The 22,657-nt window shown below is 46.8% G+C and overlaps 1 protein-coding gene across 1 annotated transcript; it reads left to right on the forward strand.

Annotated features, from left to right (window-relative positions):
* The first annotated feature begins 843 nt into the window (after positions 1-843).
* On the forward strand, positions 844-21,780 carry LOC143837151 (cytochrome P450 2F2-like). Its single transcript, XM_077336676.1, has 9 exons — positions 844-1,023; positions 1,105-1,267; positions 1,399-1,548; positions 5,123-5,283; positions 8,794-8,970; positions 9,438-9,579; positions 10,660-10,847; positions 17,494-17,635; positions 21,389-21,780. The coding sequence occupies exons 1-9, from the start codon at positions 844-846 to the stop codon at positions 21,568-21,570; spliced, it is 1,485 nt and encodes a 494-aa protein (XP_077192791.1). The 3' UTR covers positions 21,571-21,780.
* The last annotated feature ends 877 nt before the right edge of the window (positions 21,781-22,657 follow it).

Genomic DNA, 22,657 nt, shown 5'->3' on the forward strand with positions numbered 1-22,657 from the left:
CCGAGACCGGAAACCTGTGGGCAACGATTGAAACGCAACTGGATACCACTACAAAGGCAGGTATGCATAACGACGAATTCCACAATTTAAAATGCCGTTTTTTTTTACCGAAACCAATTTGCAACATGGATCCTGTTGCGGAATGGGCCCTAGAATCTCTTTGTGCAGCCCTTCAACCACTGCTCTCATTAACTTATTATGCCTGTCTAACAAATATGTTATTTGAGTTATTTGAGCGCTGAGGTTTTTTGATATATGGCTCCCCCTGTACGATCTCATTCATGGGCTCAACTAGGACCTCCAGCTCTGGTGGCAGTTTGTCCCGATTAAGATATGGAGGTTCTAGGTGCTGTTGGGCCAGATCGAGCAGCCATTGTTCTCAGCATTCCCTTGCAGGCTACTGCTGTCAAGGTCCTAGGAGTGCACTGGTCTCCCTCTGAGATGGATGGCTCAGGTTCATGCAGCTGCAGCAGGATTTCCCACCCCAGGCCTGTCAGGAACTGATGTCCAGCCTCCTCCACAACTCCCTGCTTCCCTGCTCAGCTCTGAAATCAGCCTCAAGGGGGATGACTTCTATTTGGTACATGGAGTAGATGACAACCCAGGAGAAAGCACATTTCATAAAAAGGGTGCGGGACCATCCCAGCTCCTCCTTCCATGAAGGCTCCTCTTTCATCACCAGATACTTGACTCTGCCCTGTTTCTAGGACTTGCTTCTGGATTGTATCCATTTCTGCCTGGGAAGCAAGCACAGCCTGATTACCATTCCTTAATCCTGACAGGGAAGAAGTGAGAGAGGCTAATGTTGGAGGATTTAACTGGGAGCTCTTCAGGGTAGCTGGCATGGAGTGGAGTGTGGTTACAGCAGCCCTTCTGGTCATCTGCATTTCTTGCTTAATCCTCTTTTGGAATTGGAAGGAACAGGGCACAAAGGGGCGCTTGCCCCCCGGACCTCGCCCACTCCCCATCGTGGGCAACTTGTTCCAGCTGGATCGTAAGAATCTGCCCAAGTCCCTGATGGCGGTAAGATGGGCCTTTGCATAAAATGGCTTTGTGGATGTATGTTGTGGAGTGTGCAACATCCATTTCCTTATGTATCTCCAGCTGAGAGAGAGATATGGCTCCATTTACACCATATATCTGGGTTCCCAGCCTGTTGTCGTGTTGTGCGGATACCAGGTTGTGAAGGAGGCCCTGGTGGACCACGGCGAGGAATTCTGTGGACGTATGGAGTATCCAGCATTGACTGACTTCACTCAAGGGGATGGTGAGCATCTTGGCTTCCTCCTTGGAAGAGAGAGGATCTGTTTGTCTCCCTAGGATCCTCTCATGGTCCTGTGAGGTTCGAATTTCCTCTTAACATAATTTGTCCAAAGCCTCCATTTTGTGTCTCTGCAGGGATTTCTTTTTCTAATGGCAACAAATGGAAGGTGTTGCGATGTTTTGCTGTACAGACGTTGCGTGAATTTGGGATGGGACGGCGCAGCATTGAGGAACGGATCCAAGAGGAGGCCCGATGCATGGTGGAAGAGCTTGCCAAGACCAAGGGTGTGTGCATGTTGGGTGGGGATAACTTGAAGAAGCAGCAAGTTAGAACAGCAAATGATTATCATAGGTGTCTCACGTACATATTTGTTGAAAATGTTTTGATCTCGCCTTGGCTTCTAAGCTTCAAGGCAACTATCCAGTCTTCAGGCTGCAAAGTCAGACAATGAAATAAGTCAAAAACAATGCAGCCAACTCTGCATAGCAGTTTGTTCTTAACCAAAACGCCCTTTGAAATAAGACTGGCTGAATGCAGGAAAGGAAGGGGCCTCCCCACTTGCTCGGTCAAAATGTTCCAAAGGATTGGCCTGGCCACAGAAGAGGGCCACAACCTGACTGCAGCCAGATAAGCCATCCTGAGAGAGGGCATTATAAGGAGAAGGGTGTCTGAGGAATGCAGCTTGGGTGCATGGCACTTTACAGTAATTGGAATATGTGACAAAAGACACTCAGGCTTTAAAGGGGACAGCCAGTTTGTTGAATGGAGCCCAGAATGAAACAAGGGCAGAGTCTGCACTTACTTTCTTTATTCCATTGTCCATCCTGTTGAATTCAGATCGCTTTGAACTCGATTCTTTCTCCCCCCCCCCATTGAAACAGGAAAGTCTTCTGCACGTGGTTAGAGAGGCTCAGAAGGGGGGAGGAAGCCAAGCCTCTTTCTTTCTTTTCTTGAAGGGGGGGGGGAAGAGGAGCCAGGCACGGAGCCTCTTCCTGTTCTTGGAGGGGTGGGGAGAGGATCGAAAAAGGCAGAGGAGGGAGGAAAAATCCAGGACTGACAGAAGTTGAGAGAAATTAGGGGCTTCTCCTTTAAGGCAAGCGTGTCACATGACCAGGTGTGGCCTATCAGAGGTTCTGTACCACGGAGCTTTCTTTCCCAAATGAATATTGAGGATTTTCAGCACTCTGAGATATGGCACACTAAAGGTAGAGTCACTCCGAATCAATCCTTCTTGCTGCAGAAGGAAAATTAAAAATCGCCCCAAATCCAAACGGAAATCGCATTCTGTGTAGAGGGCAGGGACTGAATCGATCTGGGGCTGGAATAAAAGCTCCGTGCAGTTTACACCAAGGTCTTGTTGTGCCCCTCTGTCTTCCCAAATCCCAATCAGGAAGGAGGGAAGGTCTCAGAAAAGCAATATGGTTTATTGGCCAAGAACTATAAAGGAGACATTCTTTCATCAAGAGATTGGAGAGAATGTGGGCAGACCATTCTCAGTTGCCCCTGTCTCTCTCTGTATATATGAGCCTCTTGTGGTGCAGAGTGGTAAGGCAGCATACATGCAGTCTGAAGCTCTGACCATGAGGCTGGGAGTTCAATCCCAGCAGCTGGCTCAAGGTTGACTCAGCCTTCCATCCTTCCGAGGTCGGTAAAATGAGTACCCACTTGCAGGGGGGGGGGGTAAACGGTAATGACTGGGGAAGGCACTGTCAAACCACCCCGTATTGAGTCTGCCATGAAAACGCTAGAGGTCGTCACCCCAAGGGTCAGGCATGACCCGGTGCTTGCACAGGGGATACCTTTACCTATACCTATACCTATACCTATACCTGTACATATACAGCTTATATAGCATATATAGCATATATATATAATCATAACATGAGTCAAACAGGATTAGAACCTACACCATAAAGCATAACATGAGTCCTGACATAAACCAGATCTTTCACTGCTTTTCTGGTAATATATTTACATCATCTATCTTCTACTGGTACAAGCATTTATTTTATTATTATCAATCTTTTCCTAACATTACTATTTACTATAAAATATCAGCAACAGTGAGAACCGAGCATGGAATCACTGATTGGTCCAAAATTGAGAAAGGAGTTCGGCAAGGCTGTATACTGTCACCTTGCCTGTTTAACTTGTATGCGGAGCACATCATGAGAAAGGCAGGATTAGAGGAGTCACAAGTTGGGATCAAGATTGCAGGGAGAAATATCAACAACCTCAGATATGCAGATGATACCACTCTAATGGCAGAAAGTGAAGAGGAACTAAAGAGCCTGTTGATGCGGGTGAAGGAGGAGAGTGCAAAAGTTGGCTTGAAACTCAACATCAAGAAAACAAAGATCATGGCATCTGTCCCTCTCAATTCTTGGCAAATAGATGGGAAAGAAATGGAGATAGTGACAGATTTTATTTTCCTGGGCTCCAAGATCACTGCAGATGGGGACTGCAGCTAAGAAATTAAAAGACGCTTGCTCCTGGGGAGGAAAGCTATGGCAAATCTAGACAGCATCCTAAAAAGCAGAAACATCACTCTGCCAACAAAAGTGTGTTTAGTCAAGGCTATGTTCTTCCCAGTTGCAATGTATGGCCCGTAAGTTGGACCATAAGGAAGGCCGAGCGTCAAAGAATTGAGGCTTTTGAACTTTGGTGCTCTTGTGAGTCCCTTGGACTGGAAGGTGAATAAACCGGTCAGTCCTAGAGGATATCAGCCCTGACTGCTCCTTAGAAGGCCAGATCCTGAAGATGAAACTCAAATACTTCGGCCACCTCATGAGAAGGAAGGACTCCTTGGAGAAGAGCCTAATGCTGGGAGAGATTGAGGGCAAAAGAAGAAGGGGACAAAAGAAGAAGAGAATGAGGTGGCTGGATGGAGTCACTGAAGCAGTCGGTGCAAACTTAAATGGACTCTGGGGAATGTTAGAGGACAGGAAGGTCTGGAGGATCATTGTCCATGGGGTCACGATGAGTTGGACACGACTTCGCACCTAACAACAACAATATAATATCATTAATCTACCTGCATATCATTCTGACATCTTCTGTTTGAGTTAAGATCTGTTTAATGAACCACTATCTTATCAGTGAAAGACTCCAGCCCCCTGGGGCTCATGTTTACCTAAGTCTCTTACTTAGACACAGAGAGGATGTGTGTGTGTGAGGGGGGGGGCTGCTCAAGAGGTGAATCACCTAACACAGTATCTCTCAGAGGCTACTTTCTATCAAACATATAGCAATGTCACAAGAATATCTATTATTTTTCACAGGCATTTGTTTAATTTGATTCCTTCATTTTCAGTTCCTTCAGTCTTCAAGGGTATCCCCACACAGAGTGCATATCAGTACTCCAACCTTACCACCTTTTTGGCTGGACAAGTCATACCAGAATTCTCCATGCTCTGCATGTGGCATACTGGGTTGTTTTGGAAGCTGCTTGAAAACTCTATAGGATCAGAATCCAACAGCCAGGGGGTTACCTTGAGTCCTGCACATCTGAACATCTCTCGTCATAGGAAAAAGCTCTTTTTTCAAGTTAACCTAAGATATCATTGATAGATTCTTTCCCTCATACAATGGGCAGGATTTTTCTGTCAGGTACATTGTTTCCTTTGTAAAGTCTAGATGACCTCCCTTAATCGGTCTTTAAGGACATTCTAAGCAGATTGCTTAGTTGATTTAATAAATTAACTAGTGCTTTCATAGCCAACCAGGATAACTTAAAATGCTTAACATCCTTCACAATTTGGGCAACTTTATGACTGCTTCAGTCTTGACAAGTAAAGTTCTCGCTGAACCATTGCATGGGCTTCCTCACCTACTCTGTGTCTTTTGGTGCTTCCCCAGCGACCCCCATTGACCCCACTTTCCTCATTGGCTGTGCTGTCACCAACATCATTTGTTCCATCATTTTTGGGGATCGGTTTGATTACAAGGACAACAAATTCCTTTCTTTGGTTGGCCTGTTGAATAATGAGTTCCACTACTTAAGCAGCTCATGGATACACGTGAGTAATGATGAGATGGTATGAACTGGAGATTAGACAATTGCTTGGACAAGAGACCCCTCAAGCTCAAAATGGAATGCTAATGTTCAGAGGCTGGTTCCTGTCTTAGATAACATTTTGTTGCTCACATGTGAAGAGAAAGTAACAAGGAGTGGGTAACTGATGGCCATGGGACAATACTTCACATTCCCTCCTCCTGGCCCAAGGGTTCCCTCACACTGCAGAAAGCATCCATATTTTTGATATCCACATCACAGCAGTATGGAGCAAGATGGCTTGTTCCTCTTTACAGGTATATAACATGTTCTCTGATATCATGTCTTACCTGCCTGGACCCCACAAAGGGTGTGTGAATGTTGGGTGAGGATAACTTGAAAAAGCAGAAAGTTAGAACAGCAAACAACTATCATAGGAGTCTCATGTACATATTTATTGAAAATGTTTCTATCTTGCTTTAGCTTCTAAGATTCACAGTAACTAACCAGTCTTCAGGCTGCACAGCCATACAGTGCAGTAAAACAAATCATCAGTAAGACAAAAACAATGCAGCCGCCTCTGCAGAGCAGTTTGCTCTAAACCAAAACACCCTTTGAAATAAGACTGGCTGAATGCAGGAAAAGAAGGGGCCTCTGCACCTGCTCAGTCAAAGTTTTCTAAAGGAGATTAGACAATTGGAGGCGGGCCAGACAATTGGAGGTGGGCTAATGTTGTCCCCATCTTCAAGAAAGGGGAAAAAGAGTATCCAGGTAATTATCAACCGTCAGCTTGACATCGGTAGCTGGCAACATTTTGGGACAAATAATCAAGCACTCGGTCCTTGAGCAGCTGGAACTTAGAGCTGTGATTTCTAAGACTCAGCATGGGTTTCACAAGAACAAGTCATATCAGACCAAACTTATCTCTTTTTTCGAGAAAGTGACTACCTTGCTGGATCAGAAGAATGCCGTGGACATAGTTTATCTGGATTTCAGTAAAGCTTTTGATAAGGTTCCACATGATATTCTTGTTCACAAATTGGTAAAATGCGGTATGGATCCTAATTCTGTCAAGTGGATCAATAACTGGTTGACAAATTGTACCCAGAGGGTACTTGTTAATGGTTCAGCATCTTCTTGGAAAAGAGTGACAAGTGGAGTACCCCAAGGATCTGTCCTGGGGCCTGTGTTAAAAATATGTTGAACAACACAGGCCCCAGGACAGATCCTTGCGGTACTCCACTTGGGGTACTCCACTTATAATGATTTGGATGAGGGATTAGAGGGGGTACTTATTAAATTTGCAGATGATAGTAAACTGGGAGGGGTAGCAAACACAACAGAAAACAGAATCAGAATACAGGATGATCTTGATAGGCTCGCAAAGTGGGCTAAACTGAATAAAATGAAGTTCAATAGGGACATATGTAAAGTTCTTCATTTAGGTAGGAAAAACCAAATACACCAATATAGGATGGGGGAGACTTGTCTTGGCAGTAGCATGTGTGAAAAGGATCTAGGAGTCTTAGTAGACCATACATTGAACATGAGTCAGCAATGTGATTCAGTGGCTAAAAAGGCAAATGGGATTTTTGGCTGTATCAAATGGAGTATCATGTCCAGATCACGGGAGGTGATGGAACCACTTTACTCTGGTTCGGCCTTACTTGGAGTACTGTGTTCAGTTTTGGTCACCCCAATTGAAGAGGGATGTTGACAAATTAGAACGTTTCCAGAGGAGGGCAACAAAGATGGTGAGGGGTTTGGAGACCAAGACGTATGAAGAAAGGTTGGGGGAGCTTGGTCTGTTTAGCCTAGAGAGGAGATGACTGAAAGGGGATTGGATATCCATCTTCAAGTACTTAAAAGGGTGCCATATAGAGGATGGAGCACAATTGTTCTCTGTCGCCCCAGAGGGACGGACCAGAATGAATCGGATGAAATTGTTGTTGTCAATGGTGTTTCATCAGACTGGAGAGAGGTGAGTAGTGGGGTACCTCAGGGCTCGGTGCTCGGCCTGGTACTTTTTAACATATTTATTAATGATCTAGATGAGGGGGTAGAGGGACTACTCATCAAGTTTGCAGATGACACCAAATTGGGAGGACTGGCAAATACTCCGGAAGATAGAGACAGAGTTCAACAAGATCTGAACACAATGGAAAAATGGGCAAATGAGAACAAGATGCAATTTAATAAAGATAAGTGTAAAGTTCTGCATCTGGGTCAGAAAAATGAAAAGCATGCCTACTGGATGGGGGATACGCTTCTAGGTAGCACTGTGTGTGAACGAGACCTTGGGGTACTTGTGGATTGTAAACTAAACATGAGCAGGCAGTGTGATGCAGCGGTAAAAAAGGCAAATGCCATTTTGGGCTGTATCAACAGGGGCATCACATCAAAATCACAAGATGTCATAGTCCCATTGTATACGGCACTGGTCAGACCACACCTGGAGTACTGTGTGCAGTTCTGGAGGCCTCACTTCAAGAAGGACGTTGATAAAATTGAAAGGGTACAGAGGAGAGCAACGAAGATGATCTGGGGCCAAGGGACCAAGCCCTATGAAGATAGGTTGAGGGACTTGGGAATGTTCAGCCTGGAGAAAAGGAGGTTGAGAGGGGACATGATAGCCCTCTTTAAGTATTTGAAAGGTTGTCACTTGGAGGAGGGCAGGATGCTGTTTCTGCTGGCTGCAGAGGAGCGGACACGCAGTAATGGGTTTAAACTTCAAGTACAACGATATAGGCTAGATATCAGGAAAAAGTTTTTCACAGTCAGAGTAGTTCAGCAGTGGAGTAGGCTGCCTAAGGGGGTGGTGAGCTCCACCTCACTGGAAGTCTTCAAGCAAAGGTTGGATACACACTTTTCTTGGATGCTTTAGGATGCTTAGGGCTGATCCTGCGTTGAGCAGGGGGTTGGACTAGATGGCCTGTATGGCCCCTTCCAACTCTATGATTCTATGATTCTATGAAATTAATTCAAAAGAAATTCCATCTAAACACCCAGAAGAAGTTCCTGACAGTTAGAGCGGTTTCTCAGTGGAACAGGCTTCCTCGGGAGGTGGTGGGTTCTCCATCTTTGGAAATTTTTAAACAGCCATCTGACGGAGAGGCTGATCTGTGAAGGCAAAGGGGTGGCAGGTTACAGTAGATGAGCAATTAAGATGTGAGTGTCCTGCATAGTGCAGGGGGTTGGACTAGATGACCCATGAAGTCCCTTCCAACTCCATGATTCCACGATTCTATGATTCTATGATTGGCCTGGCAACAGAAGAAGGCCACAACCTGACTGCAGCCAGATAAGCCTTCCTGAGTGAGGGCCTTATAAGGAGAAGGATGTCTGAGGGATGTAGATTGGAGACACTAGTTCTTGCTTAGATAGGTCTTTTTTTGCTCACACGTGTTGAGAAAGTGCCCTCTCACCTTCCCTCCTCCTGGCCCATGGGTTCTATCACAGTGTAGAGAGCATCCACATGACTTCTGGTATCCATATCGCAATGGTAAGGAGCAAGATGGTTTGTTCCTCTTTACAGGTATATAATATGTTCCATGGTATCATGTCTTATCTGCCTGGACCTCACAACAGATTGTTCAAGAATTATGAGGAGATGAAATTATTAATTCTGGAGATGGTCAAGATGCACCAGGAGACCCTGGACCCCGACTTCCCTCGCGATTTCATCGACTGCTTCCTTCTGAAAATGCAGCAGGTACAGAGAGGGGATCAGGTTATGTTCAAGGACTGAACTCCCCTTTCCGGTTAATGAATATTTTCTGAATATTTTCAGATTGGGAGGAATGAGTTAAGGCTGGAATCCCCAGGTGGGTCTAAAGGGAGGGGGTCTGAGTCCCTTCCAACATTTCAGCCTGGTTTCCACTGCTTTGATAATGAGTGATCTCTGCTGTCACCCTTGCAGACAAGGCAGGAGCTGAACATATCTGTTTTTGTGACATTTGCCTATGCTTCAGTTTTAATTGCTGCTTTGCTAGTGTGAACTTGATTTTCACACAGGAATGCAAAGAGTTCTTTCCAAAGTCATACCTGAGGGTCAAGTGCTTGATGTGTTTCTAGAACCCAGGGGCACATGTGGTCCTGAATGCGTATTCCTGGAGGCGTGTTGCAGCCTCCATCTCACTGCACAGGTAAAGGTTGTTCTCTCTTCCTCTGGGCCCACAGGAAAAGGAGGATCCCTTCACTTACTTCCACATGAACTCTCTTCTGAAGACCGCTCACATCCTTTTCCTTGGAGGGTCTGAGACAAGTACCACCACTCTCCTCTATGGGATCCTCATCCTCATGAAGTACCCTGAAGTGCAGGGTGAGATGGGAATGTTGTTTATTTGTGTATGTGAAGGATCAGTTATGTGCCATTGATCCCTCTAGCTGAGTTCTTGACCTTCTGACTCTCCATGGAAGTCTTTTCCAGCCTAAATCTATGAAACGTTTCCTAACGGGAGGGGTTGGAGATGGACCCTACATCCTAACAGGAGGGGTTGGAGATGGACCCTACATCGTTTTTCATTAAAAGGCAGTCTTCTCCTACTGAGCCATGGACCCTTTCCTCATGGCCTTGTGATGACAAAAGCATTATGTGGCATCAATCACACTCTCAGGCGACGGATGGCTTTTTTCTTCATATTCATCAATTGCTCATCAGAGAATGGTTGGACTACGGTTGTGGAATCCAGCCACCAAAGTGGCTGTTCTCACCTGTAGCAGCCAGCGCTGTGCTGGAGCCCCCCCTCCAGGGAGGGGGAGGTGCGGGCGCTGGCGCACCGGGCAATACACACATGCATGCATGGAGTTCTGTGCCTGTGTGTGAGCGTCTCCCTGCATGCAGCACGGCACTGGCTGCTACAGGTGGGAACGTCTGCTTTGGTGGCCAAATCACACAACCCTAGGTTGGACTTCACTATTTAAACAATTCAACGATCATAAGGAATTTGGTGTGGAACCAAGTGGGCCTCCCCATGACAGGTCCTGGCTCCTCTTTGGCTCATGTAAGTGTTTTATGGGGTGGGTCAGAACCCTGCCTCTCAGCTGTTTTGGGGGTGGAAAGGTACTTTGAAACCACCCCCCCCCACACTGAAAATTTCCAAATTGCACTCTTGGGGTTTTGCAAGAATTTGTTCCAAATTTAATATTCTCCAGTAAAGTGTGATACGTGGACAGTACAAATTCAAAGGATTGCAAAGGGTTTTGAGGAAGGAATTGTGCTGGACATTTTCTCTGCAAGCTAGTTGTAACTCTCAAATATTGGTCATATCACAATCTCAAGATTTATCTTTCTCTGTCCTGAATCATGACCTCTCTTGTGCGGGCCATGATGTGGCCCAACTCTAGGTATTGTTGTACTCTGCCATGTTCCATTGTCACTCTGTCCTCTGCTTGTACACAGCCAAGGTCTATGAAGAGATCAACCGGGTTGTTGGCCCTCATCGTAGTCCATTGTTTGAGGATCGGGTGCAGATGCCTTACACTAACGCCTTGATCCACGAGATCCAGCGGTTCAGTGATATCTTGCCTATGGGGGTCCCTCGCGCTGTTACAACTGATACCCACTACCGTGGCTACATGATCCCTAAGGTACATGAGGACTGGGCATCTTAACCCCCCAAACAAGCACTTTTTTTGGCAAGGTCTCAGGAAAGAGCAGATGGAGAACTGGCAGCTGTTAAACTTGCATAGCATTATTGGTTGTTAAATTTTTGCAGACCCCTTCCTAATTGTCATGGTCACGCAGTCTGTCTTAGCCCTTCAGCAATGGACCAGCCCTAGTCCTGGTTTCAGTGTCACAAATCTTGTAGGTTGTATCTGCATACTCAGAACGTATGAAGTTACAATTTCAAATATTGTTGACAATTTCAGCTGAACCAGTTCATTGTCCAGTTTCAACTGGGGTCCCTGTAAAGGTATGCATTTGATTAAAAGAAGAAACCAGGAAATCACACCTTGTCTTTTTAAAGCTCTCTCTGTTTACAGTGTGCTGCACATCCTAGCATGTCTGTGTGCTCCGGGAAGAGAATTACAGCTTCCTCTCTACAGAAGAGCAGGAAAAAGAAATCTCTCTGGTTTTTAGACATAAAGTTTGGGGACAAAGACCCAGAAGTAAATTAAGTGCCTTGTTTTGGGTGGATGAATGGTTGGTAGAAAGACTAAGGGCATTTCCAGACCTGTTAAATGTAGTGAAATGCTTACCTTATGTAGTCATTATATTCTGGCCCCTCCATATGACTTCGCCAACATCCAGCGACTGGGCAGTAACCAACTTGCTACATCCTCCATTTTAAAGTGCTAGTTGGGGAATAACATAAAGTGGATACACCAACCTATTTAGCGTAAGCTAATGGGAGAGCAACCAGCATAGGGAAGGTATGGAGGTTCAAACATGCTAAAGATGCCTACCTCAACCTGCTCTTGTTCCGCCTCCCTCTCCCTTGTTCCTGGACATGGGAATTTTTTTTTAAAGGTCTAACATCCTCGAGTAACAAATAGGCGGACAAGTGTGCAGCCAATGCCAGAAATAATTCCCTCCCCCAAATTGTAACGCAAAGCATGTATCTCTAGTCCCCCTCCCCCATTTCAGGAATGAGTTTAATTTTTAAGTTATATGTATAGGCGTTTATACGGAGAACTATGAATTAAAAAAAAAGATTAGCATGTATCACAGGACCTTTAAAACATGGAGAAAGGGGATTGGCTGCCTGGATTGATTGACAGGCAGCAGAGAGCCGTGTGTAAAGCACGTTGCTCTCTTCCGCCATTTCCATCAGCACTAGTGGAGGGGGAGAAGGGCGAAAAGGCAGCAGATGAAAGTCAGACAGCAAAATGGTAAGCAGGGGATTGGAGACACAATAATTTTTAGGGCTATGACATTCAGCTGGCATAACACCATTTTTGTTGATGTGCGGAAATGCCATAAAAGATTGTTAGGGTGGACAAATTGCTAGGAAAGGTCAAAAGGATTACAGAACCAAGTTTGTGTTGTCAGGTACTTTTAAGACCTAAAAAGTATAAGCTATTAAGTGCATATACACTTCTTCAGATAGATTCAAATACGCTGCCTCATGTCTTCCATACAGGTGTGTGTTAGGGGGATCAGTTAGCCAGAAAGGGCTAATGAGAGTCAGAATGCAGATGGCCCTCTAAGTTCAGCAAAGTTTATTCCTGGGTAAAAGTGAGAATTGAGAAACTTAGTAACACTTTTATTCAGCCATCTCCCACTCCTCTCTGTTTCTGAAATTTCTTTGAAATAAAACAGCTGCTTTGAATTCCCCCGCTGAGTGCCCTGGGATGTAGTTTTTTATTCTCCAAGGCTGATTCTGCATAGGGAGAAAAAGCTGAGAGGGCATTTATATGTAATTGGACTAATCGCTGCTTCCACATGATGTCACCAATGGGCTGGACCCCTTCCAGGCCTGGCACGGATCAGGCCCTCAGTTTCCCTGCATGAAGGGAACACAGAAGAACCTGCATTCCCCTTTTCACTGCAGCAGCCAATGGGGCCTAGCCTGGCAGAGGCCTGTATAAATGGGAAGGCAAGAAGGCGGGGGGGGGGACCCAGTTGGGTTTGCAATGCTTCTTGGCACCGTGGGATGGATTGGGGCTTTTTTTTTTTTTTTTTTTAAAGAAAGGTGGGATTGCTCTGGGAGCGGTAAAAATAAAGCCATGAGGGGTCGGTGGGAGGAGAAAGGGGTGGGGCAAGTCCGGGATAAAAACTCGAAGGGACCAAACGGGAGCCGTGAAGTGCGCTGCTCCCGATTGGCCCCTTGGCCCCAGGGGGAAGGGGGCAGGGGGGAAGATTCGGCGTGGCCAAAGCAGCAGGCCCTGCTCCTTGGACCCGCCAAGGCTGAGGACTCGGGAGGAGGGATGGGGGGAGGCTTCAGTGCAGGCCAAGGAGCAGGCCCGCCGCGTCAGAGATGCAGCGGCCCTGCTCCTTGTGCCGTGGTGAGGGTGGGGAGTCAGGGAGGAGGCGGCCGGGGAGGGGGAGTCTTCAACACGGGCAAAGGAGCAGGCCTGCCGTGGGTGAGATACGGTGGCCCTGCTCCTTGGGCCACGCGATACCGCAGCAAGCCTTTTTGGGGTGGGGGGGCCTGCCAGGACGGCTGCCCGGGGACTGGGGGGAGGAGAGGGGATGCTAGCACACATTGTATTCACAGATACAATGGGCTTTTAATCTAGTTCTCACATAATCCCATTGTCATGCACCCCCCACTCCCGGGGCAGAAACTTTCTGCTGCATCTATATCCCTCATGGGGACACATTTTGGGAGAAGACCGGGTCTGCTGCTCAAAAGTGTGCTCATGGGGACACAAAAATTGATGGAGCATGTTGCTTCACTCCAACACACTGGTGGTGGCATAGAGTGGCACCATTGGTGTGAAACCAGCCCCATAGGTTTCTCAGTTTTGTCATTCTTGATGCCTGAATCAGCTGGGCAGAGGGAAGGAGCACATAGGTGAGCTGCTGCTGACCTTTCCTAACTCATGAGAAGCTGTGTGTGTGCATGGGGGGGGGAGCAGTGTTGGAAAGTGGAGAGGGTTTTTTGTAGTCTGCCAGAGAATGGTTTCTGTTGAGTTCTGTTTGGGACTGTTGGTCTCTGGTTTGCCTCTTGTTATCTGGATTGGGGCTGATCGTGGGAGGGATTGCCTGGGGGTGAGTGCAAGCCCCGCCCCTGCTGTGCGGTATCTCTTTCTGCCGAAGGGCTCCTCCTTGCCAGAGGCATGAGCCTTTGGTGCGGGCTGAAGGGGGATTACTCTGTGCCTCCTAGCCTGGGGATCTTCCTGGGCTCCTGGGAAGTCCTTTACCGCAGCAGAGTTGCATGAAAACTTTGCCAACTGGATAGAGAAGGAGATGCTGCAGCCACATGTAACAGTTGTGGAATATTTGTCTTCCTGCCAGAGGAATAATTATACTTGTAATAAGTATAAATTGGGACCAATGTTGCTAGATGTTTGCAGTATGCAGAGACGCTATATTTAATAGTGGAATTTCATCATTCCGCACACCTTCAATTCTAGCGGAATATTGAAGTCCCAGTAGCGGTCTATTCATTCCCCACAGGTTTCTGGTCTCGCCGGAATTGCAATGAAGGAGCCGATATTTTTCTGCTCATCAGTCAAACAGAACGGCCAATGAACTGTTGTGTTCATGCTCCAGAAAAGCCCCTTTCCCTTTAAAAACTGTTTTTTTTAACCTGAAAACACCAGTAGCAACGAATATTTGTTCTTTCAGTGTCTCAGAAAGACCTTTTTCGCTGGCGTAGGATCTGGCGCTTAATCGTTTACACGCTCTTCAAGTAAAAAAAAAAATCCCCCCTGATGTGTGCAATTTCTGGCCGAAATTACGGGCAGTGTCGAACAGGGGGCTGTATTGTGCTCAGAAACTTTAAAGACAATTGCAGAAGGGAGCTTTGTTTTACTGTTAAGCACTTCTGTGGAGGGACTTCAGCCGAAGAAGCCTCGCTTATTTATTACTTTCGCCCGTTTAAGGGGAAAAAATTGTGATCAAGTTTCTTGAAACTCGGGCGCGAGAGCTCAGGAGGGACATTCTTTCTACCACTATTTTGAGAATGCACATGTCTTTCGCTGATATGTTGCGGCTTGTGCTCAGAAGTGTAGTGTTTTTTTCAGGGGGAATCCACTTTTCTGGATTTCCCCCTAAGCATGATAAAATTCCGATTGTTGCTGGAGTTTGGCAGAAGTTTTGCGATTTGTTTACAATGGATTTTTTTTTTTTGTGGAAAAATTCTTTACTTGGCTTGCTGACAAATCTATTTCCCAGAAAGTGGAAGAGGCAACCAGAGGGTATGCTATTTTATACTTCATTCTTACCAATAGGGAAGAACTGGTAGACGAGGTAAAAGTTGTGGGCATGCTTGGTAGTAGTGACCATGTGATTTTGGACTTTATGATCTTGGGGAAGAGAAAAGCTGTACGTAGTTACACATTCAGGCTGGACCACAAGTAGTGGGAAACTGCTCAATTCCTACTTCTCCTCCTCTTCTGAGGGGAATTATGTTCAATGTGGCAACCCTGTCAATGGGGTGGAGACCATGTTGGTCACCTTGGTGGATGATCTTTCACACCAGCTGTATCAAGGCAGTTTGGTCATACTTATGATGCTCAATCTGTTGACTGCATTTGATGTGGTCAACCATGGGTTATTGGCCCACCACTTCTCCAGGGCTGAGATTCAGGGGACAGTCCTTCCATTCCTGTGCTCCTTCTTCCAGAACTGGACACAGAGGGTGGCTGTGGAGGAGGTTTTATCGCACCTCTATTGACTTCTTTGTGGGATCCCGCAGGGGGTGGTACTCTCCCCCACATTATTTAACATCTTTATGTGCCCCTTAAGAGCCTCTTGTGGCGCAGAGTGGTAAGGCAGCCATCTGAAAGCTTTGCCCATGAGGCTGGGAGTTCAATCCCAGCAGCCAGCTCAAGGTTGACTCAGCCTTCCATCCTTCCGAGGTTGGCAAAATGAGTACCCAGCTTGCTGGGGGGTAAACGGTCATGAGTGGGGAAGGCACTGGCAAACCACCCCGTATAGAGTCTGCCATGAAAACGCTGGAGGGCGTCACCCCAAGGGTCAGACATGACTCGGTGCTTGCACAGGGGATACCTTTACCTTTACCTTTATGTGCCCCTTGGACAGATGGAGTTACGGGCTGGGGTATCATTAATATGCAGATGACACCCAGCTCTATCTCCTCGTGGATGATTCCCCTAACCTCTCTCCCCCCCCCCCCATGAAACATTTGCTGGATGTTTGGAAGCCATTGTTGAATGGTTAGAGCAGAGTTGCCTGAAACTCACCCCTCCAAGATGGAGGTCCCGTGGCTGAGCAGGAAAAGGGCAGGAGAGGAAGCGTGTCTTCCCTCCTTTGCTGGAGCACAGCTTACCATTGCGCCCACAACAAGGAACTTGGGGGTGATTCTGGATGCCTCCCTTTCTATGGAGACCCAGGTCACAAGAGTAGCTTTCATGCTGTTTTACCATCTTCACCAGGCAAGGCTACTTGCACTTTTCCTGCCTCAGGACTATCTAGCCATAGTGGTCCATGTGACAGTCATCTCTAGACTGGACTTCTGTAACTTACTCTACGCTGGCCTACCCTGTCCTTGAGCTGGAAACTACAGCTGGTGCCGCTTATCTGCTTAAGCTCCCCACAGGGCATTTCGATCTGCAGGAGCTAATCTGGCTCCAGAGAAATACACCTGTCTTTGAACAGGGTTAGAGCCTTTTCAGTCCTGGCTCTGACCAGGTGGAATGAGCTCCTGGGAGAGTTGAAGGCCCAGATGTCAAAGAGCCTGAGGGCCTGTGAAATGGAGCTCTTCTGTCAGGTCCTTGGTTGTGGCCTGACTAAGAGGTAGGGGCCACCCCTCAAATTGTGCTGTCCCATCTTGTGACCACCCTGTGGGGTAAGGGACAGTTTTTGGCCTTCTAGTTGTTTTTTGTTTTATGGGGAAGGAGATTTACTGCGTTTTATTCTGATATAATCTGCCTTGAGTTGTTTGAAAGAGGCAGGCTAAAAATCAAATCAATCCATAATTTCACATTCATTATCAGGGTAACGATGGGGTGAAAGTTATTGAATAATTGGTGGGTTATGTCCAGGGCTTTTTACCATGTGTCCAGACAGTGGTCATCAGTATATCACAAGTATAAAGGTAAAGGTAAAGGTATCCCCTGTGCAAGCACCGAGTCATGTCTGACCCTTGGGGTGACGCCCTCCAGCGTTTTCATGGCAGACTCAATACGGGGTGGTTTGCCAGTGCCTTCCCCAGTCATTACCGTTTACCCCCCAGCAAGCTGGGTCCTCATTTTACCGACCTCAGAAGGATGGAAGGCTGAGTCAACCTTGAGCCGGCTGCTGGGATTGAACTCCCAGCCTCATGGGCAAAGCTTTCAGACGGCTGCCTTACCACTCTGCGCCACAAGAGGCTCATATCACAAGTATATCAGTATATTAAAAGTTTGTGTGAATGTGTAGGAGTTTAGCTAGTGTTTTTCCAAGTCACTCATAAGGATGCTAGCTAGCATACTGTGGGGCCAAGAGGCTGCCTATGGCTGTACCATTTTACCATAGCTAGGGTTAGAATTGGGGCCTATCTCAGGCCTATGGATAGAAGATGAAAAGGCAGCACGGTTTTCAAAGATTCCAGATGAGCCCTCCAAACATGACGGCAATCCTCTGCTAATCAGCATTCTACTCACTTTCCCTTCCAACCAGGGTACCGGTGTCATTTCTTTTCTATCTTCGGTGCATAGAGACATCACCAAGTTCAAAGACCCAGAAGTGTTTGATCCTAACAATTTCCTGGACAAGAAGGGAAGCTTCATCCGCAATGAAGCTTTTATGCCCTTTGGTGTTGGTGAGTCTGAAGTTGTTTGAATGGTGCTGGTAAATAAAATCGCTCATGGTGTGCTGGAGTTTTGGGGTGGTGGGGCAGGGAATTAAAGATTTTGTACTTGTTGTCAGCCATTCAGTTGTGTCTGACTCCTGGCCATCCCATGGCACAGCTGGTGCCATGATCCCCAATCCTGCAACACCTCCCTCAGCTGTGCAGACTTGTGGATGGTGTCCACTCTGATCATGTCCCATGACATTTATGCTGTTTGAATCAAGTGTTCATGATGCAAAACTAATTTTGATGAGAGAATTGTGCCAGATGATCACCTGTATCATTCCTTTCTCCAGGTCCAAATTTGCCAGAAATGTCTCTCTCAGCATGTTTGCCATCTTTTACATTATAGTGACCCATTATGTAAATGATAACTTTCTAGGGTACTTGTTTTAAAGTCTCTTGAATGGTGGTATAAAAGTCTTCAATTTTTGTCCCTGTTGCATCAGTTGTCATAATTGTTGAACAACTGTGATATCGTGGGGGACTTTAATGTCCATGCAGAGCTGCCACCCTCCAGAAATAGTCTGGAGGTAGTGTCAGCTACAGTGACACTAGGATTCTCACAATTTGTTGTTGACCCTACCCACCAAGCCCTAGACCTCATTTTCAGAGCAGTGCTGAATGTGGATCTGGTCACAGCTTATGCCATGCCATGGTCAGACCACTAAGCCCTGAAGGCTTGGCTAAGTCTGCCACCACCCCCTCAGTTGGGCACCAAGGAAATTTTAGCTCACCCGCAAAGACTCATGGATCCAACTGGATTCTTGAGTGCTCTGTGGAACCCAATGCCTTCTGCTACTTCTCTAAATGGTCTGGTCACCGACTGGCATGACAGAATGCTGGACACCATTGATGAGATAGCTCCCGGGCATCCTCTCTGCCCCCATCTCAAACAGGCCCCTTGGTATACTGAGGACCTCCGCAAGAAGAAATGGAAACTGAGATGACTAGAGAGAGTTTCAAGGAAGACTTGTGATGAAGAATCGAGAAAATCTCATAGAATTAAGTTGAAAGCCTATGACACGGCGGTGAAGTCAGTGGAATAAAATTTTACTCGACTTCCATTGCATCTGTGCACTCATGCCCAGCACAATTATTTAGGACTAGGGGCAAAGCCCGTTGTATCCAAGAATACAATGGGTGCTAGAGCTTGGCAGTGGGAAGAGGAAGGGGAGGAGTTGTCCAGTCTGTAAGGGCATGCGGTTGAATGTGTGTGTTGTGTGGGAGGTTATGGTGGCGTGGTGGCAAATGAGGGCATGGGTGTGGAGATATGGATGTCAAGAACCTGTGGTGTGAAATGTTCGTTGAGTGTGGGAGAGGACTGATCTTTGGGAATTGTGGCATAGTGGTTACAGATGAGCTTTCCAGAGCCATGTCCTCAGACATGTGAAGGGAAAATCAGACTGGAGACTCTTCTTAGGGGAAGATTACATGGCATCCAATTCCCCCCAGTTCTGCATCATTTCCCTTCTTGTGTGAATTAGGCCACATTCACTGAAATGCCCCTCTGCCCTAATACACATAGGGTAGTCAGAGTACACAGGTGTCCACCCTGTTCCTTCTTTTCCATTTTTTCACTGTTGATAAAATTTTATGTGCCCACATGCTTCTTTCATGGTTGCTCCTTAGAAGAACGGATTTTTGTACCCTCTTGCTTACTACCCAAAGGAGTCTCAAAGCGGTTCACAAACACCTTTTCCATTCGTCTCTCCACAATAGTCAACCTGTGAGGTATGTGGGGTTGTGAGAGGTCTGAGAGAACTGGGAATGGGCCGCAGTGACCCAGCAGGCCTCAGGTGTCTCAAAGCATTTTCCAATCATTTTTCCTTCCTCTCCTTCTCACTATTTACAGTTTCAGGCTGTAAGTATTTATTTAGATCTTCCTGCACTTTCCAGACTCACAGGACTGATGCTGGTCTGCCTGTCTGTGCCCCAGAATACAAACAGTTGCTGGTAAGGGCTGGCCATAGCCCATAGCCCAGGAGGGACACCCCTGCACCACTCCCTCCCAACTGCAGGCAAAAATGGCTCCTTTGAAGGCTGGACTCTGAGGCATTGTACGATTTTGAAGTCCCACCTCCAAACCTCCAGGAATATTTCTAACCCTGGGGTAGCCAACCTCCAGGTGGGGCCTGGAGAGCTCCTGGAATTACAGATCACCCGCAGAGTATAAAGATCAGGTCACCAAGCAGAAAGGGCTACTTTGGAGAGGGTTGTGGTAGAGAAGAAACATTTAAGGCTTCCCACACAGGTTGTTGTTGAATTGAAAGTCTTGAGGGCTACTGCACAGGGTTGTTGTACAGATGAAACAGGAGACAAAAAAACCAGTTTCATCTGCAGAATAACGCTGTGCAGTGGCCTCAAACCTGCAGAGAGTTGCAAAGAAGAAAGACACATGGCTTCGCTGTGTCTAACCCCTGGCCAGAGCAGTATTTTAAGTGAGAAGGGGCTTTTCTGTGGCCTCCCTGTCAGCCAACTGTTTGGCAGGAAAGTTCCCCCCCCCCCAGAAAAGGAATGCCCTCAGGCTCCCCTGCGTTGCTCTCTGAAGGAAAATGCCTCCCTCCCCTCAGTCAGGGCCTGTCAGAGGCTCCTTCACAGCAGGCCTGAAGGGAGGGAGGGAGGGGAGGGGGAGCACTCTCCAGCCTCCAGCCAGCTCTGTCAGGGTTCTGAGGCAATTTGCAGTTGGACATGACAGTTAGGACAGCCTTGGAGTGAAAAGGGCAGGCGCAGCCTCTGTTCTCATTCCCCTTGGCAGGCCTACTGACCTCCTCTCCCTTTGGTGGTCAAGAGAAAACTGGCAGCCCTTTCTCCAGATTGCCCCTGGCTGGATAGAATTTTGGTTTGTCCTGGTAAGGGGCCAATTGGAAGGCGCTTCGCGCCTTCTGATTGGCCCCTCCGCTTGTCAGTCCACGGCCATGGGACCAATTGTTGCCCTTCCTCATCACGGACTGAGCCCACCCCAACACCCCTTACTGTTTTATTAAGAGGGAAAAGATAGTTCAGTCCCTCACTTCTCTCAATGAAGAGCACCAAAACAATAGCTAATTAGATATTAGCTGTGAGGGTTTTGCAAGTAATTTCTCAAACAAAATCTGGACTCTCCGCTGCACCCTCCCTCCTGCCTTGGACACTGAAAGTGAACTACAGGCACCTTGGCCATCTCTGGAGAGAACACTGAGTTACTTCAGATGACTCTCATTAGCTGAAATGGACAGGATGCTTACATCACTTGCCCACTAGACCCATGCCCATCATGACTACTAAAATCAATGGACATAAGAATAGGGCCCCCCCTCAAGGAAGTAATCAACCTCTCCCCCCAATGGGAGGATTCCTGGTTGGATTAAAAGGTGCAGTGGCATGCCCATTGCTGAAAAAATTATCTCTGGACCTACAGAGGCAATTTATTTTACAAGGTAGGTTGCCAGGTCTTTCTTTAATCCTCCACATTTATGTGGGCTTGGGCCCGACGTGCTGAGGTATATGGCTGGGTTAATAAAGACCTTACCACTGTTCAAAGTACTGTTGATATATTTTTCTTCCAACTGTCGTGTAAAGCTCATTTGAAGCAAGAAATGACCACGTAGAAAAGGAAGTACTTTTTTTGTGGAGTACTGTGGAATGGACTTCACATAATCCAGGCACAGAGAACTGGAGAGAGTAAGGAGGTTCAATGGCTCTCCCTCCTAAAATGTTTCTTCCTTCTCCTGCACTTCACAGGGAAACGTGTGTGTCTTGGAGAGCCCTTGGCTCGCATGGAGATTTTCCTCTTCCTCACCACTCTTGTGCAGCATTTCACCCTCCAGCCCGTGGTTCCACCTGAGGAAATTGTCCTCTCACCAATCTCGACTGCTTTAGTAGCAATCCCCCATCCATTTAAATTCCGTGCCATCCCCCGCTGAAGATATCATTTGGGAGAACAGTATAGAGAAGGTGAAGGGGGGCCTTTCTTGTCCATAACTGTCTATTCTTCCCAGCCTAGTTTATTCTTGGGAACTGGGGTAATATTGCATGGGAGGGAGTAATCTTGGCATGGGGAACCTGTTCTTTTACATGTGTGAAATACAGCAAATACAGTAATTACTACCTGATGTCTGAAGGCAGAGGTGCCATGGCCAGCATCTAGTTCTTAGCTGGTAACTCAAACAATGCAGAATCCTGTCCTTTAGTTAGCTATTTCTCCTGTGTCAGGAAAAGACCTTGTCCTGTTATTCTTCCCCACCTCTTCTCTCCTTGACTGAGATCTTCAGTCTTCTCTGAGAAGGTCTGGTCAGAACTTCCCGCGTTCCTCCAGGTATTCCTTTGTGAGGCTAAAGAGGAGTTGCAGTGGGGTGGGAAGAGGCTGCTGGACACAGATTGTAGACAATCAGGATTCTGCTTTGATTGTTTTATATTTCTCTTCAAGTGAGAACTCAAAGGGTTCTTTGAAAGTGCCTTTTCTTAGCTCTTTGATTGGAAGTAGAAGCAAAAATGCTGTGGGAGTTTTCTGGCTTTTTTGTATGCCATGACTACACTTGTGGAAAAGAAAACCTTAATCTTGCCATATTAACCCGCCCTGTGCCTGAATCTTTTCCTGTCACTAACTGTTGTACTTTCTTAGCTACCTATTTCTTATTATTAAATGCCTTCTGTGTCTAACTCAGTCATAGGAGAAATAAATATATTCCCAGCAGTCTGGTAATCTGTTTCACTCTGGAATGCTGAGCTGAGGGATCCAGTATAAATGGGAAGCTGCTGCCATTTGTTGTTTCTTTGGAAATCCATTGACAGTTGACAAAGGGAGCATCACCAACACACCACATAGGCATGAAGGCCCCATTCCCCACAGATCATGGTCAGCCACAGCTGCCTACATTTTTAGGAGGAGGGGTCAGAGAAATGGCTACAGCCAGGCTTCACCAATTGGTAAGGTGAGGAGAGTGAGAGAAGTGCAGAAGGGTTCAGGACCTCACACCTCCCTGCGACATCATCTGTATAATGTTTTGGTCT

Source organism: Paroedura picta, chromosome 5 (genome assembly GCF_049243985.1).
Source record: "Paroedura picta isolate Pp20150507F chromosome 5, Ppicta_v3.0, whole genome shotgun sequence".
Lineage (NCBI taxonomy): Eukaryota > Metazoa > Chordata > Lepidosauria > Squamata > Gekkonidae > Paroedura > Paroedura picta.